Source organism: Cricetulus griseus, assembly GCF_003668045.3.
Source record: "Cricetulus griseus strain 17A/GY chromosome 1 unlocalized genomic scaffold, alternate assembly CriGri-PICRH-1.0 chr1_1, whole genome shotgun sequence".
In the NCBI taxonomy this organism is placed as follows: domain Eukaryota; kingdom Metazoa; phylum Chordata; class Mammalia; order Rodentia; family Cricetidae; genus Cricetulus; species Cricetulus griseus.
In genome coordinates this window covers 98878647-98893531 of record NW_023276807.1, presented here as the reverse complement: position 1 = coordinate 98893531, position 14885 = coordinate 98878647, and the positions used below count along the sequence as shown (strand labels likewise).

At 46.3% G+C, this 14885-nt stretch overlaps 1 protein-coding gene across 1 annotated transcript; it reads left to right on the top strand.

The window, feature by feature from the left end:
* The first annotated feature begins 2549 nt into the window (after nucleotides 1-2549).
* On the top strand, nucleotides 2550-13542 carry Ykt6 (YKT6 v-SNARE homolog). The gene is made up of 7 exons (XM_027388185.2): nucleotides 2550-2784; nucleotides 6109-6191; nucleotides 7186-7286; nucleotides 8253-8357; nucleotides 8621-8686; nucleotides 10483-10584; nucleotides 11734-13542. Exons 1-7 carry the CDS (start codon nucleotides 2681-2683, stop codon nucleotides 11767-11769), a joined length of 597 nt encoding a protein of 198 aa, XP_027243986.1. The 5' UTR covers nucleotides 2550-2680; the 3' UTR covers nucleotides 11770-13542.
* The last annotated feature ends 1343 nt before the right edge of the window (nucleotides 13543-14885 follow it).

Genomic DNA, 14885 nt, shown 5'->3' with positions numbered 1-14885 from the left:
CTTGAGCAGATTAAATGAAGCAGGAGACCCACCCGAAATCTGTGCAGCACCTCCTGGTGGTAATCCAGATAGAAGGAAATGGAAGAAGGAAACTTTGCTTCTCGCCTGCTGGCTACTACCTTGTCGCTGTAGCATTCCCTCACCTATATTAGAACCAAATTCGTAGGGATTCAGATGTAGGCTGCAGACCAATCTCTCCAGGCCTACTGGCTGGTTTTGTGTTTCAACTTGACACAAGCTATAGTCATTAGTAGGGAAGGAGCCTCAGTTGAGGATATGCCTCCATAAGATCCAGCTGTAAGGCATTTTTGAAACTAGTGATCAATGAGGGAGGGCACAGCTCATGGTGGCTTTGCTATCTTTGGGCTGGTTGTCCTGGGTTCTATAAGAAAACAGGCTGAGGGCTGGAGAGATGCCCCAGAGGCTAAGAGCACAGGCTGTTCTTCCAGAGGTCTTGAGTTCAACTCCCAGCAACCACATGGAGCCTCACAACCATCTATAATGATGAGATCTGATGCCCTCTTCTGGCATGCAAGCATGCATGCAGACAGAACATTTCATACATAATAAATAAATCTTAGCTGGGCATTGGTGGTGCATGCCTTTAATCCCAGCACTCGGGAGGCAGAGGCAGGCGGATCTCTGTGAGTTCCAGGCCAGCCTGGTCTCCAGAGCGAGTGCCAGGATAGGCTCCAAAGCTACACAGAGAAACTCTGTCTCAAAAAAACAAACCTTTTATTTATTTATTTATTTTTTAAGAAGGCTGAGCAAGCCATGGGAAGCAATCCAACAAGCAGCTGCACCCCTTTTTGGCCTCTGCATCAGGTTCTGCCCTGTTTGAGTTCCTGTCCTTGACTTCCTTCAGTGATGAACAGCAATGTGGTAGTGTAAGCCGAATAAACCCTTTCCTCCCCTACTTGCTTCTTCTTTTTTTTTTTGGTCATGGTGTTTCATCACAGCAATAGAAACCTTAACTAAATCGCCAAGAATCCTCCAAACTTCCAGCACTAGATTGCTGAGACATCCAGTCTCATAGACTGAGCAACCACCAGATTCTTAGGCTCTCCAGCATGAGACAGCCACTGTTGCACTAACACAGCATCCTGAAGCCAATCTAATAAATCCTCTTTTAATTTATGTATATTTATTCTATCAGTTCTGTTCCTTTAGAGGACCCCAATACCGGCATATACATGGATATGTTCTAATACACACATATATACAAATATATGCATATAGAAATACACATATGTAGATATACCTACATGTAGGTATACATATTATATATGAATATGAACTCGTCTTGAGTAAGTTGTAAAAATGATGTTCATTTATTTCTACTCATAAAACCATAAATTTTCTTTTATGACCACAGCAGTGACTGGAAGCAAAAAATGAAAATACAGGGTTATTAGCTAATCAATAGACCTTGATCAGATCTTAGCCTGCCTTTAAATTTCTTCTTCCAACAGCCTGTGGGGTACCTTCAACCTATCACGAGCTCTCTTTTCTTTTTTGTTATTGAGCATAGATAATAAATAATAAATAATCATCGTTGTTAAACATCTGCAATGAGTAGGGCTTGGAATATTATACTTTATCATCTTTAGCAAAATGTCTACAAAAAGGATATTTTTCAAGTTTAACAGATGGTGAAGGTAGAACCCTCCCTTTTGTGGCATGGAAGTATGGGGGCTGAATTCAAATTGGGTAACAGCTAGGGAAATGGAGTGGAAGACAATTATCCTTTGCAATAGATTAACAAGCTTGGCTTAGGAAATTTGCGTATGATCAGATGGGACTTCTTGGGGCCAAGTGAGGCTGAATAAAGCCAGAGAAGAGCGGGAAGAGGTGCCAAGAGTGGAAGTTTGAGCGGTTGAACCCCAGCTCTGCCTCTTACTAACCAGTTTCCTAAATCTCTTTCTGCAAAGTGGTTTCCACTCACTCACTGTCCTCCTGGTCGTTTTGTATAATTTTTGGTGAAGCGATTTTCTACAGAAATGGTTCTCACCTGCCGCCTGTAGAGTCACTGTATCAACAGTGCAGGCGAATGAGGCCGGATGACAGCCTCTGGCCGCAAGGCTTGTCGAACAAGTGTGCCCATATGAGGGGTTGCTGGGCCTGGCCACAGCCAGTGACGTTTTTGAAGCTTTTTTTTTTTATTGCAATGGAGGCATTGAGGGCATTTCCTTTAGTCCTCTGTTTTGGGGATACACAGGGAAGAGGGTTGGTTAGCCTGGTGCTTACATGTAAGGTGTACCGAGAAGTAGAGCGTAGGGACAGGTATGGGTTGCTGTTCTAGCCGGCTGAGGAGGTAAAAGCGACGGCACGGCGCGGCACAGCACTGTCTAGGACCGCCAGGCAGGGTCCAAGCGACAGCCGGAAAGAGAATACACCAGAGCACTGCCACGCAGGCGGAGACCGAGCCTCCTGGCACCGACCTCGCCCGACGAGGACGCGTCCCGCCTCTTAGAAGCACGCACGCACGCGCGTACGCTGTCTTCCGTCCTCCGTTGAGCGTCAAGCGCAACCCTGGACCGGAACCGGAAGTGGACCCCAAGCTAGGAGGAAGAAGCCGGCGCGGCCCCGTCAGCAGCCGGCCGCGGCTGTTCTGAAGGACGGCGGCCGCGCTCCCGTGAGCGGGTCTGGGGTCCAGCCGTCGGCCCGAAGGTGCGGCGCCATGAAGCTGTACAGCCTCAGCGTCCTTTACAAAAGCGAGCCCAAAGCGGTGCTGCTCAAAGCCGCGTACGACGTGTCTTCCTTCAGTTTCTTCCAGAGGTCCAGGTGAGTGGACCGGGCCCTGGTGGCTGGGCCGGGAGGCCTGGGGTCGGGGTTGGGTCCTGGAGGACGGGGAGTCGGGTCTCTCTAGGGGGAACCCAGTCACGGCTTGGGGCAGCGCGGGTTGCGCCCGAGGAGGAGTCTTCAGCATCCCTGGTAAAGGGCTCTGCTATCCATTATGGAAAGATTAGAAGAATACTGGAAAATCGTGCGAATTACCAGGTTCACTACCGAATGTTGTGAAGTAGGATAGCGAGACCCAGAAATAAGTATTTTGATTACCGCCTTGCACCCAGTGATTTAACCAGAGTGTTTGGTATCTTAACAGCCACCTTTGCATTTTTGTCAAAGCCAGTGGTTCTCAATCTTCTGACGCCGCGACCCCCTTAATACAGTTCCCATGTTGTGGTGACACCCCCCCCCGCCCCCATCATAAAAGTATTTTCCTTGCTTCTTCATAACTGTAGTTTTTCTACTGTGGCAAATAGTAATGTAAATATTTTGGAAATAGAGGGTTGCCAAAGGGGTCTCGATACACCGCTGGTCAGAGCCCTTTCCAAAAAGATGTATGGAGGTGTTCTTTTTATGACTGAAGTCACTGATTCCTCAAGGTTTGGGCATTGGGCACAGCTAGAAGTCAAACTGATATTCTGTTTCTTAGTGTTTAGGCCCTGGTGATCAGAAAGGATCCACGCTTCTGATGTGGAAGGAAGCATTGAGTTTGTAGGGCATCCTGGCATTTAAAGGGTTCTGGAGTACTTTAATTGGAGTGCCACAGTTACCCAGCCCATTTGTGGGAGTGGGCAGAGTGACTCGATGTAAAAGGAGAAGGACCCAACAGGATAGGACCAGTGGTCATTTTGTCTCAAAGTCTGGGGGAAGCCTGCCTTTTGGGGTTCTGTCTCTGATCTTGACCATTCTAAAGACTCTGTATAAGTGGAATTAAATAGTATTTTGTCTTTTTGTGTCTTCCTGATTTTACTCAGCAGAAAGTCCCTAAGGTTCATCTATTGTTGCTGCAGATACAAAATTTTCTTCCTTTTAAAGTCTATACAATGCCGAGTTTTATGTGAACACTGTTTTGCTTATGGGTCTGTCTGCTGATGGACATGAGTTGTTGCACATTGAGACCATGTGAATAGTTTGCAAGGGGTTGGAAGACAGCTTGAACTGGGGAGTTAGCTCATTCAGGACAGTGCTTCCTACATGAGGCCCTGAGTCTGGTCCCAGATACAGAAGAAAAAAAAAATCTGGGTATTGTGGCACATGCTTGTACTTGCAAAGCTGGGGAAATAGAGACCAGATGGTGGGGGTCAGGCATAACGAGCGGCTCTCTGGCCTAGCTGCCTCTGAGGTGGATAGCTCCTGAGGAATGATGCCATGTGTGCATATGTACCTGCTCGTAAGTGTGCACCCACATGAATGCACACACAGAGTCCCACCTCACAGTTTTCTGTGGCGTATATACCCAGAAATGGAACTGTTGTGTCATCTCTTGGCTCCTTCTTGGTTCTTCCTGCTTCTCTACTTTATGTTCCCTGGCCTCTGTTCTGTGCTTGACGTTGTTTTCCTCTGATGGAACTTTTGGTGCCATCTTGGCTCTAGATCTTTTAATATTTTTCCCTTTCTATTTATATGAAAGATTCTCAGAGCTTTCACTGTACCACTGTCTTATTCTTTGGCATCCTTACATTAGCTAGTCCAAATGACTAGCAGTGACATAGAGAGATACATATTCCGGTTCAGTGAGACCCCTCGTTTTCATCTTTGTGTCCCCATGATTGCTAAAGTCTTTGAATACTCTGTCACAATTAATGCACTTCTTCCTAATACATGACTATACCCCTGCTCTAGATATTGTCATTTTAGTTTTATTGCAAAGGCTTTCTTGAGGATTTAAGAAAAAAAATTAAAGAATTTTTTTGTGGCTATTTGACCGTGTCATTTCCTTATGATGATAATAGCATATTGTGTGCCAGGCAAGGTACCAGGTGCTTTTAATATATTAACTCATTTTAACTATCACACCAGACTTGATTTTACTATCAAGGTCAACACAGCCCGACACTTAGTAAAACTTGAAATCTCAGAGTTAGATCTTCAGATATTGCAGTTAAGAATCCTGTACTGCAAGGTATGGTGGTGCATACCTTTAATCCCAGCACTCAAGAGACAGGATCTCTCAGCCTGGTCTATGTAAGAGTTCCAGAACAGCCAGAGCTACATAGACCCTGCCTCAAAAAACCCACAAACAACCCTGTACTGATGGCCCTGGCTGCCCTTTATCATGCTTCTGCATTTGAAGGTTTCACATCTCTCCTCTGGCTGTCTTGAAAGTCTCCCATCTAGCCAGGTCTACACCTCTCTTTTGGGCCCATGACAAACTCTAATTGCAGCTTTATGAGCTACTCCCACTTCTAACCTTGACTAAGCTCTTTCTTTCCATTCCTTCCACAGTGCTCGGGACACCAGCAGACCTGAGCAAGCTCTCTCTCTCAGTGTGTAGGTCTGTGGCATTCCCAGCCAGGGTCTATCGTGTGGCCACAGCACTAACTAGGATGCTTCTGCCTACAGTTTTTGCCACTAGTGTTTTTCTAGAGCAGTATGTATTTATCCTGCTTCTTGGAAACTAGTACAGGAGCTGCTTTCTGCTTTGCCACTAGTTCTCAAGCGTGTTGGCATTTTAGAAAATTTCAATCACATTTTTATATCCTGTGTGTGTGTGTGTGGGTGTGGGTGTGAGCACATCATGGAATGCTTATGGAGGTCAGAGAACAACTTGTTCGAGTCATTTCTCCATGTGGGTTCCAGGGATCAAACTCAGGTGGTCAGGCTTGACAGGTGCTTGTATCCAAAGAGCCAGATCACTGGACCCCAAATCATGTTTCCATTGAAATGTTAATTGACTGTAGCCTAAAGAAAGTATCCTAGGGAGTTGGTGGTACACGCCCTTAATCCCAGCACTCAGGAGGCAGAGGCAGGCGTGTGAGTTCAAAGCCAGCCTGGTCTACAAAGCGAGTTCCAGGACAGGCTCCAAAGCTACACAGAAAAACCCTGTCTTGAAAAAACCAATAAATAAATAGAAAGAAAGAAAGAAAGAAAGAAAGAAAGAAAGAAAGAAAGAAAGAAAGAAAAGGAAAAGAAAATATCCTAGCTATCTGGAAGTGGTTGGCACAATGTGTTTATTATTATTTCTAGGTTAAGAGGGAATGAAATAAAACCTAGAGGCAATGAATGTCTCCTTAACTTAGAACCTCAGACGTCTCTTTCCATTGTGTTGAGGGCAATGTGACTTGAAAGAAGGTTATAAATATGTGTTGTATTTCCTAGTGTTCAGGAATTCATGACCTTTACAAGTCAACTGATTGTGGAACGATCAGCAAAAGGCAGCAGAGCCTCTGTCAAGGAACAAGGTAAGAGCACTCACCACCTTCTGAGTACTGGCCTGGCAGTAACACCATAGAAAGTGCACGGTGCTGCCTGCACCATATGACCATTCCCAGGGCCATGGGTCTTCTGCTACCCTGTTTCCTTTCCTTGGTTCTCCTATCTGTGCAGAGTTCTGAACCCAGTGTTGAAGTCCAAGCTCACCATACATAACTCGCTATGCAACTGCGCTTGCACAGCTTGCACTCAGTAAAGATTAGACTCGCACCAGACTGGGCCTGACAGGCTGAGAAGTGATAGGGACTGGTGGTCTTGGGCCATTAGCAGCCACCCAGTCTACTTTTCCTCCTGGAGTTGCAGATGCTTTGAAAGAGGATTTCTAGCTAGCTTTAAGTGTTTTTTGTTTTGTTTTGTTTTTTGTTTTTGTTTTTGTTTTTGTTTTTCGAGACAGGGTTTCTCTGTGTAGCTTTGGAGCCTATCCTGGCACTCACTCTGGAGACCACACTGGCCTCGAACTCACAGAGATCCGCCTGCCTCTGCCTCCCGAGTGCTGGGATTAAAGACGTGCACCACCAATGCCACTTGGCTCATGAAGAAATTAATTTAAGAAAGTAGAAGCAGCTTGACTTGCCTTGTGTCCCTCAATCTAGGAACAGCACAGAGCCTCAGAGGGCCATAAATTGCCTAGGCTTAGCTAGGCCTGGCCTGAGCTAACGGCAGTGATCTGGAATTGCTCTGAGGGACATGATTATGGTGTGTTTTCCATCCCTGGCAGCTCATTTGATCTCTTTACACATATAGTCTCAGGGAACATAGGATATTAGCTCCTGGGTAGCTCCTGTAGAACTGTGATACATAGGCCTTCAGTAGGCTCACTCAGAGCAGTTGCGTTCCAAGGAGTTTCAGAGTGGCTTTGTCTGACCTAGAAAGCAGGAGCCAGCATTGTGATGCATTGGAAGATTCAGAACAGTCTGAAGCCCTCGTGTCAGAAGCCACATGTGAGGTCTCTTATCTCCTTAGAGTATCTTTGCCATGTCTACGTCCGGAGTGACAGTCTTGCAGGTGTGGTCATTGCTGACAGCGAATATCCTTCCAGAGTGGCCTTTACCTTGCTGGAGAAGGTGAGTGTGTTGTTGGATTAGACTAGGATGACAAGTATGAAACATGGTAGACCAAGTACCTGAAGCCCAAGGGGTGATTAGTTCAGAGGCCACATTTTCAGCCATCACCTCCACCCAAACCAGGAGACATTTGAAATCCATAACATTTCCTCTTTGGTGCTAACTCTGCCCTTCATGTGCTTGGTGCTAACTCCTGCCACTGGGTTGCATTACCTCTTCTCTGGAATAGGGCCACAGCTGCCACCCTCTCTCTTTCACTTTTGCAGAAAGTTCCTTGTTCTCTTCCTGTTGCTCCTGCAGGCAGTCACTGCAGCTCTCTCCCATGATGTGGTCAGTGGCTTCATGGAATTAATTGTTTCTTTGTTTTTGAGACAGGATCTTACTATGTAGCTCTGCCTTGCCTGGAACTCATTATGTAGACCAGGTTAGCCTCAAATTCAGAGTTCCATCTGTCTCTGCCTCCTGAGTACTGAGGTTAAAGGCATGTGCCAGCACACCACACCCATTCCCACCCACTCTGTGGCATTTAATACCCAGTAACTTCTAAGTATGAACTTTGAGGCAGAGGCTCCCTTGTCTGATTCCTCACACCATTAAAACACTACTAGGTACATGGACTCTGGGGTTGCTTACATCCAAAGAACTTAGCTCACTTTCTTGAAGAATTACTTTGGGAAACTAGAGGGCTTTAGTTTAAAATTAGTGTAAAATGAGAATACTTTTATCATTCTCCAGGTGATGTTTACCCTAGGTTGGGCACACTTTACTTTTATTTCTAAACTACTTAGGATGTGTAAACATTTGAAAAAAGGAACTTGAACCTAGACTGTTCTGTTGCCATTAGATGTCCTTGTTCCTGGGGGGCCTGGGAGCCTCATTTGGAATGAATGCTGTTGGTGAAACTGGGTCACCAAAGGTGCTGGTGAGCATGGGTGGGAGATATGTTGCATCTCTTTTGTTTTGCAGGTACTAGATGAATTCTCCAAACAGGTGGATAGGATAGACTGGCCAGTAGGATCACCTGCTACAATCGAGTACACAGCCCTGGATGGTCACCTTAGTAGATACCAGGTGAGTTTAAAGAAACCTCTAGAGAATGCCCAGATGCGCTGTGACCTGGGAAGGGTCAGTAACCATGACAGTTCAAGGCTGATGCAAGGTGAACCCTCTGTTTTGGACAACACAGAGAAATACCTTCAAACTTTGAAATCTAGCTCTAGACAGGCTTTTGTGTTCTCTGTGCCTTCTTATTGTAAGAGTTGGTTCAGCTTCTTTAGTTCCAGTGTGTTTATAGGTAATGCCATTCTTAGTCTTGCTTTTGTTTTGGTTCCTAGAACCCCCGAGAAGCTGATCCAATGAGCAAAGTACAAGCCGAACTGGACGAGACCAAAATCATTCTGGTAAGCAGGAAGGTGGAGAGCAGACATGAGAACTAGAGGGTGAAGGGTGTGCCACTGACCAAAACAGAGTCCATTCTTATTTTAATGAGAGTCACAGCATGCTCCAGGAAGTGGTGACTGCCTCTCCACCAACTTTATCAGACTCTGTGTATCCCATCTCAGTTCACAGCACCTCTACTTGAGGAGACCAAGCTGGGAATCAGTGTGATCTCAGTGTGTGCTGCTCAGTGAGCAGTCTGCCAGTGAGCTATATTCCTAGCTTTCAGCTAATGTTTCATGTTACATGAATTGCTCAGCTGTGTACAGGAATAAAGGACAATTTCGCTAATTCTTTAATTGATACCATTTCACACAAGTTGTACAGCTGCCTGGTAGTGGCTGTCTAGGCAAGGAGATGAGCTACTCTTCATTATGAGCCAGGCAGCAGAACCACTGCTCTTGTGAGGGCCTCCATCTCTAACTTCCTATTTCTCCAAGGCAGAGACTGTAGTGTTGACAGACTAAAGCTCAATTCAGGGATTTGTGCTTCCTGTCATGGTGCTACCAGTAGGCATGTAATCTATTGCGTATAGATTTGTTATTTGTAATCTGAGTTTTGAAGGAGCCATATTTTTAAATGACAAAAGGAAAATAGTTGAAATTTAATGCTATTTAATCCAGAATACACAAAATATTTCCACCATATCTTCAGAATAAAAAATTCACTGTTTCTTTTTGTAACTTTTTTCTTTATTTTTCATTTTATATGTAAGGATGGTTTTGCCTGCATGTTATGTCTGGGCTCTATTTTTGTACAGTGCCCTTGGATGCCAGAAGGCATTGGATCCCCTGGGACTGGAACTAGAGATGGTTATAAACTACCATGTGGATGCTGGAAATTGAATCCAGATCCTCTGGAAGAACAGTCAGTGCTCTTAACCACTGAGCCATTTTCCAGTCCTACTAAAGAAGTGTTTTGAATACTGAGCCTGAGTCTCTGAAATCTGTTGTGTTTGCACTTGAAGCACACACTAGGATTTGTCTCATGTCAAGTGGTAGCTCTCTGGCTCCTGGGTCAGATGACACAGCTTTTTCACTATATTAGTTTCCTGTGGCTGCTAAGTAGTAGCCATAAACTGTATGACTCCAAACAACAGAAATATGTTCTTTCACAGGAGGCTGGAAGTTTGATATTGAAGTTGGAGTCAGGCTGGGTCCTTGTTGGGGCCTTGTGAATAATGTCTGCTCTAGGCCTTTCTCTGGTTTCTGATAGCTGCTGGCAGTGTTTGCTGTTCCTTAGTTTCTTCTGTGTCATCACATAATCTTCTCTGTGTGTCTACATTTCTGTTTTTATGAATATGCTAGTTATGGAAATAGGGCCACCCTAATCCAGCGTCACCACATCTTAAACTGGTGACACTTACAAAGACCTTATTTCTAAATAAGGTCACATTCAGAGGTTCTGGGTGGATGTGAATTTTAGATAGCCACTATCCATCCTAGTACAGTTGTGTAGTACTCATATATGTCTTTCTGTACACATAGAAACCTCTCCTCAAGCACACAAGTACAAATACAAGCTTTCCTGGAGTAGTGCTTATCTGAATCTATGCTGGGAGAACTATTGGGAAAGCCCCGAGGCCCTGTACTATCGACTTGACTGGAGGGATCTTCTGGGACTGTGTCCCAGTGCTTGTTGGTGTCTGTTGGGTAGGAGCCCAGAGGAGGTAGTTCTGCCATTCAGCTTCCATAAGGGCCTGTTGTCAGCAGCCACTTAACTGAGCAGAGCCAAGAGTTCTCTTCTCTCTCTTGTCTAGCATAACACCATGGAATCTTTGTTAGAGCGAGGCGAGAAGCTTGATGACTTGGTATCCAAATCAGAAGTACTGGGAACACAGTCGAAAGCGTTCTATAAAACTGTGAGTAGCACTGCCTGTCCCTCCTGGTTTTCCCCTCCTGAGAGCCATTGAAGCTTGTTTCTCTGGCACTCTATTTAACCAAGAGTAGATTTGGGTACCACTCCTTGGGTTATAGGAGCCTAAAACCCCAGTGTTTGGCAGCTTACACTCAGGCATTCTTCTACTAGACCGAGGCTGTGCCTGGCTGGTTTCAAAGCGAGCACCACCTTCCCATTCTGATTCCTCTGTTGGTAGAACAGTTAGGCATTCGTGCTTAAGATGCCAGCAGCTCACCTTTCTAAATGCAGTAGTTCTCTAATGCATTTCCCTCTCATTGGCAGGACTCCGCCTGCTGACTGAGTTTCTCTTCAGGCATTACTCAAATTTCCAGTTGTGGACATTGTGTTTTGTTTTATTTAATGTGTATGGGTGTTTTGCCTGCATGTATGTTTGTATACCACATAAATGCCTGGTGCCCATAGAGGCCAGAAGAGAACATAGAATTCCCTGAAACTGGTGTTAGAGATGGTTATGAACTGCCATGTGGGTGCTGGGAATTGAACCCTGATTCTCTGGAAGAGCAGCCAGTGCTCCTAACTGCTGAACCGTCTCCTTAACCCCAGCATTGTATTCATGGCCCATTGTGGGACAGAAGTGGAGATGAGTCTGCTTGTGCATGTTTACGTTGAGTTGCATATTGGAGGAAGATGACCAGTGGAGTTAGGAGGGTGGCGTTTGATTAGAAAGTAAGAACAGGTACAATAGCAACCCCTACAAACATGAGCCAGAACCATGTTTCTTCTCTGAAAGACCATTCTCCAGAAAGAAACACCACCAGGACGGTCTGATAGCACTGAGATACTCAGCCAATCCAGTTTCCATTATTGCTCTTTTTGCTTACACATGGTCCGACAGCAGGAACTTTATTAATTTATTGAGAGCATTCGTGGGGTGTGAAAAAAACATAAGGAGCCCATCCTAGCCTTGGGAGCAGTGTCACTGTGGGCAGCTTTCTTTGAAGCCTTGAGTGCCATCCCTGTAGTTGGTTTTGCTTTCTCTGTCTGATTGCTTGAGTGGAGCTCCATCCCCTGTACCCTCCAGCCCTTCTCAGCACCCTTTAGACCTCCAGCCCTCCTTAGCACCCTTCATCCTCTTTTTTGTTTCTTCCAGGCCCGGAAACAAAACTCATGCTGTGCAATCATGTGATGTAGCCCCCAGAGGCAGGCGCTGGATCGTCATGTCACATCAGAACTATAGCCCCTGGAGGTGAAGCGATACCCTAGAAGAAGATCTGGAGCCAGGCAGACTGGCTGTTTTTATTTTGAAGTTCTCAAGAGGAATGGAGGGATGTCTTAAGGGTGGGAACATTGACGTTCATATGTGTGGTTGTGACTTTGGGAAAGAATTTGAGGTCCTCAAAGATGTAATGTTGGGAAAATGAAACCATAAACTCTTAAGTGACTCTTATAGGTGCTGAAGGGCTTATTCTCAGCTAACCTGGAAGGCTCTATGGGAGGGAATCTTTCCTGATCCTTGGTTTGACTTAGGATTTCATTTGTGCATTAATGACATTAACTCTCCAGTGAATGGGGTGGGGGGGAGGGGGTCTCGGGTGATAGGGCTGGGGTAGGCAGAGTTTGAACACTCCAGAATTCGATTCTCTTGCACTGTGGGAGTTGGGAGAAGCTCACCATGACCATCGTCAGGACTGTAAAAGGCAGTGGTCACTGTTTCTCCCCTGTTTGGCTTTTCTGTTGGCTAGAATTGGCATCTGCCAGGGACAGGGCACGTCCTAAATATTTTCATCCAGTACCACAAAGATGACTTATGGGAGATACTTAGAATGGGCTGAGAAGTGCAAGATTTGTAAGTGTGTTTTTTTTTTTTTTTTTTTTTTTTCCAGTCAGTTCTGATGTTGGGAGGGTCAGCTGGGAGTGTCCATCTTCAGGGGCAGAAGCAGACACAGGTGCCCTCAGCTGTCCAGTGTGGAGGCACACTTACCTTGACTTGCAGTCAGACTTTGGACATCAAGATCAAAGTAGTGGATGCCATCATCTCTCAAAGCTGGTTTTATTTGTCCCTGTCTACAAGGCTGTCTTGGCAACTGCTTAGGGCCTGCATGTTTGAACAAGTCATTCCTGTGGGTACCAGGAAAGGTTCCAGCAGTCCGAAGATTCCCAGCATCTACCTGTGGTCTGTCCAGCTCTGGCTTACAAGCCCTTTCCCAGTCAGAGACAGCTGTAGGGTAGGGCATGTTGAGGGGTTGGTCTGAGCTAGCACCCACTGCCTGCACAGTCTGTGTGGTGAGCCCAGGATGTGCTGGGTCCCATGTTGCCTCTTCATGTTCTTCTGTGCACAGAGTATATTGTGAGATCCTGTCTCCCCAGAAACAGCTGCTGGGATTCCAACCCGTTAAGTTTTGAACCAGAGTTGGTTTACTCTGATGGTCCCTGCCCTGAGCCTGTTGAGCTACCCTCAGAGTGCCCATATAGGGAGGGGGATGTCTACTGTGGCTTCCAAAATCCTTACTCATTGTATATCTGCCTGTTTCTCTGGGTATTGCTAGCCAAAGGGCTCAGGCTCCCCCTGGAGTGGACTGCCCATATAATTTTCCTGCTGCCACAGACCTCTCCATCCCAGGGCTCCTGGACAGCACCCATCCAGTCTGTTGCTGGCACTTCAGGTGGAATCAATAGCCTGGAGTGCAGCCTGTTTTTCTTCTTGCTCTGGAGGGTGCTGGGGAAGAGTGGGGGTGTGTGGAGGTGGACATTTGTGGGAAAGAGATAACCTTTGCCCACACATGACTGTCCTACAGGGTATCACTCGCCCTGCAATGGATTGAGTTGCCATGTGTTTCCCGTCCCTCCTCCATTATATTCTAATGTTAAATCACTTGGCAAAAGTGTATTTTAATAATGCCTAATTTCTCTGTTCTGTTTGAAGGTTTCTGTCTAGATAAAATTGCCTTTTGAAATTCCAGTACTGTCCCTGTGTTTACTTGTAGCTTCAGGGAAACATCTGTCCCCAGCCTAGCCACTGAGGGGTGGGAGACACCAGGTGCTTTGTTCCTGCAGGTACTAGGATCCTGTCCCAGATAAACCTCCAGGCCTTTCTGGTAGGAATCCTATTTCCTTGTTTGCTGTTGGCCAGGTGAGGGAGCTCTGGAGTAGCCTTGCCATCTCAGAACACAGTTCTCTCACATTGGAGAACTTGACTGGGAGAGCTGCCTCTTAGCAATAGAGACCTGGGAAGGAGGCTTTATTTTGCCCAAGTTTCCCCTATTGGCGCTGGCTGGCTCCAAACCACCTAGCTTCCCAGGGTTTGTGGGGACTCCTGACCCTGAGGCATCTGTAGCCTCTGCCTCAGCAGGTCAGCTAGGCCTGCTTTCAGCCTGTACTTAATGTCCTTGTTGTCAGAGACCCTTCTGCCTGGCTTGGGTAAGCAGCCCTGGAGCCAGTGGCCACCTTTTCCTGATCTGTGGACATGGTAGAGTTCAGAGTAACCTGAACCTCCTTGGGGTGACAGATGCCTAAGGGGCTTTGCTCAAAGTAACTGCTATTTAAAAATGACAAATGAAACACTCCTCAAGAGTGTTTCTCTGCATGTAGTACTCAGCCCCATGCGGGATGGTTAACCCTGGGTGCTGCCTTGAAAACCCTGTCAGCACTGCCCTGCTGTCCAACATCCACAGAAAGGCTTCAGGAATAATGCATGGTGGAGGCTCACACTCAGCAGCTTGTTGCCTTCCTGAGGGAGGCCTGGCCTGGAAACGCTACTCCGATTACAGCTGATAGGTGACTGGAACCCTAGATAGAGGGCCCATTGCTGCTGCACCTGTGGACACTGGCCTAGATTCTTAGCTCTGGAGACCTACCGCCTGCCTGCCCATATACCTAAGAGCACCTCACTCTGTGGGCTACACCCACAGAGACCATGAGGTAAACACCAGTGGCCTTCTTTACTAAGTGAAGGTGTTTGGAAACAAATGCTTAAGATGATTTAAAAAAAAAAAAAAAAAGCTAAAGATGGAAGAGGCAGTTGGGAATGTTGGCCAGTCCCGGACCCCTTGAGCCTTCCTATTCCTAGTGGATAGGCTGTGGATATAGGAACTCATCTTTGCAGACTTGAAGACAGGACAGGACCTACACAGATTTGCCCTATGCTGAGGGTGGAGGTGCAGGGGAAAGCCTGGGGAGGGGGCTTCTCTGCTTTGCAGCCAGGACAAAGTTGGCCCACAGACTCCAGAACTTGGCCATGGTCTTGGTTGTCTTTGTCCTGACTCTTGGAGTCCCTTTGCTCTTGGATAGGATCTCCAGGTTGAG

Excerpts from the sequence above, each read along its gene's own strand:
- Ykt6 (XM_027388185.2), top strand. The coding sequence starts at position 2,681 with ATGAAGCTGTACAGCCTCAGCGTCCTTTACAAAAGCGAGCCCAAAGCG. Across the intron at positions 8,687-10,482 it reads ACGAGACCAAAATCATTCTG|CATAACACCATGGAATCTTT; the intron begins GTAAGCAGGAAG and ends TCTCTTGTCTAG. Across the intron at positions 10,585-11,733 it reads CGAAAGCGTTCTATAAAACT|GCCCGGAAACAAAACTCATG; the intron begins GTGAGTAGCACT and ends TGTTTCTTCCAG.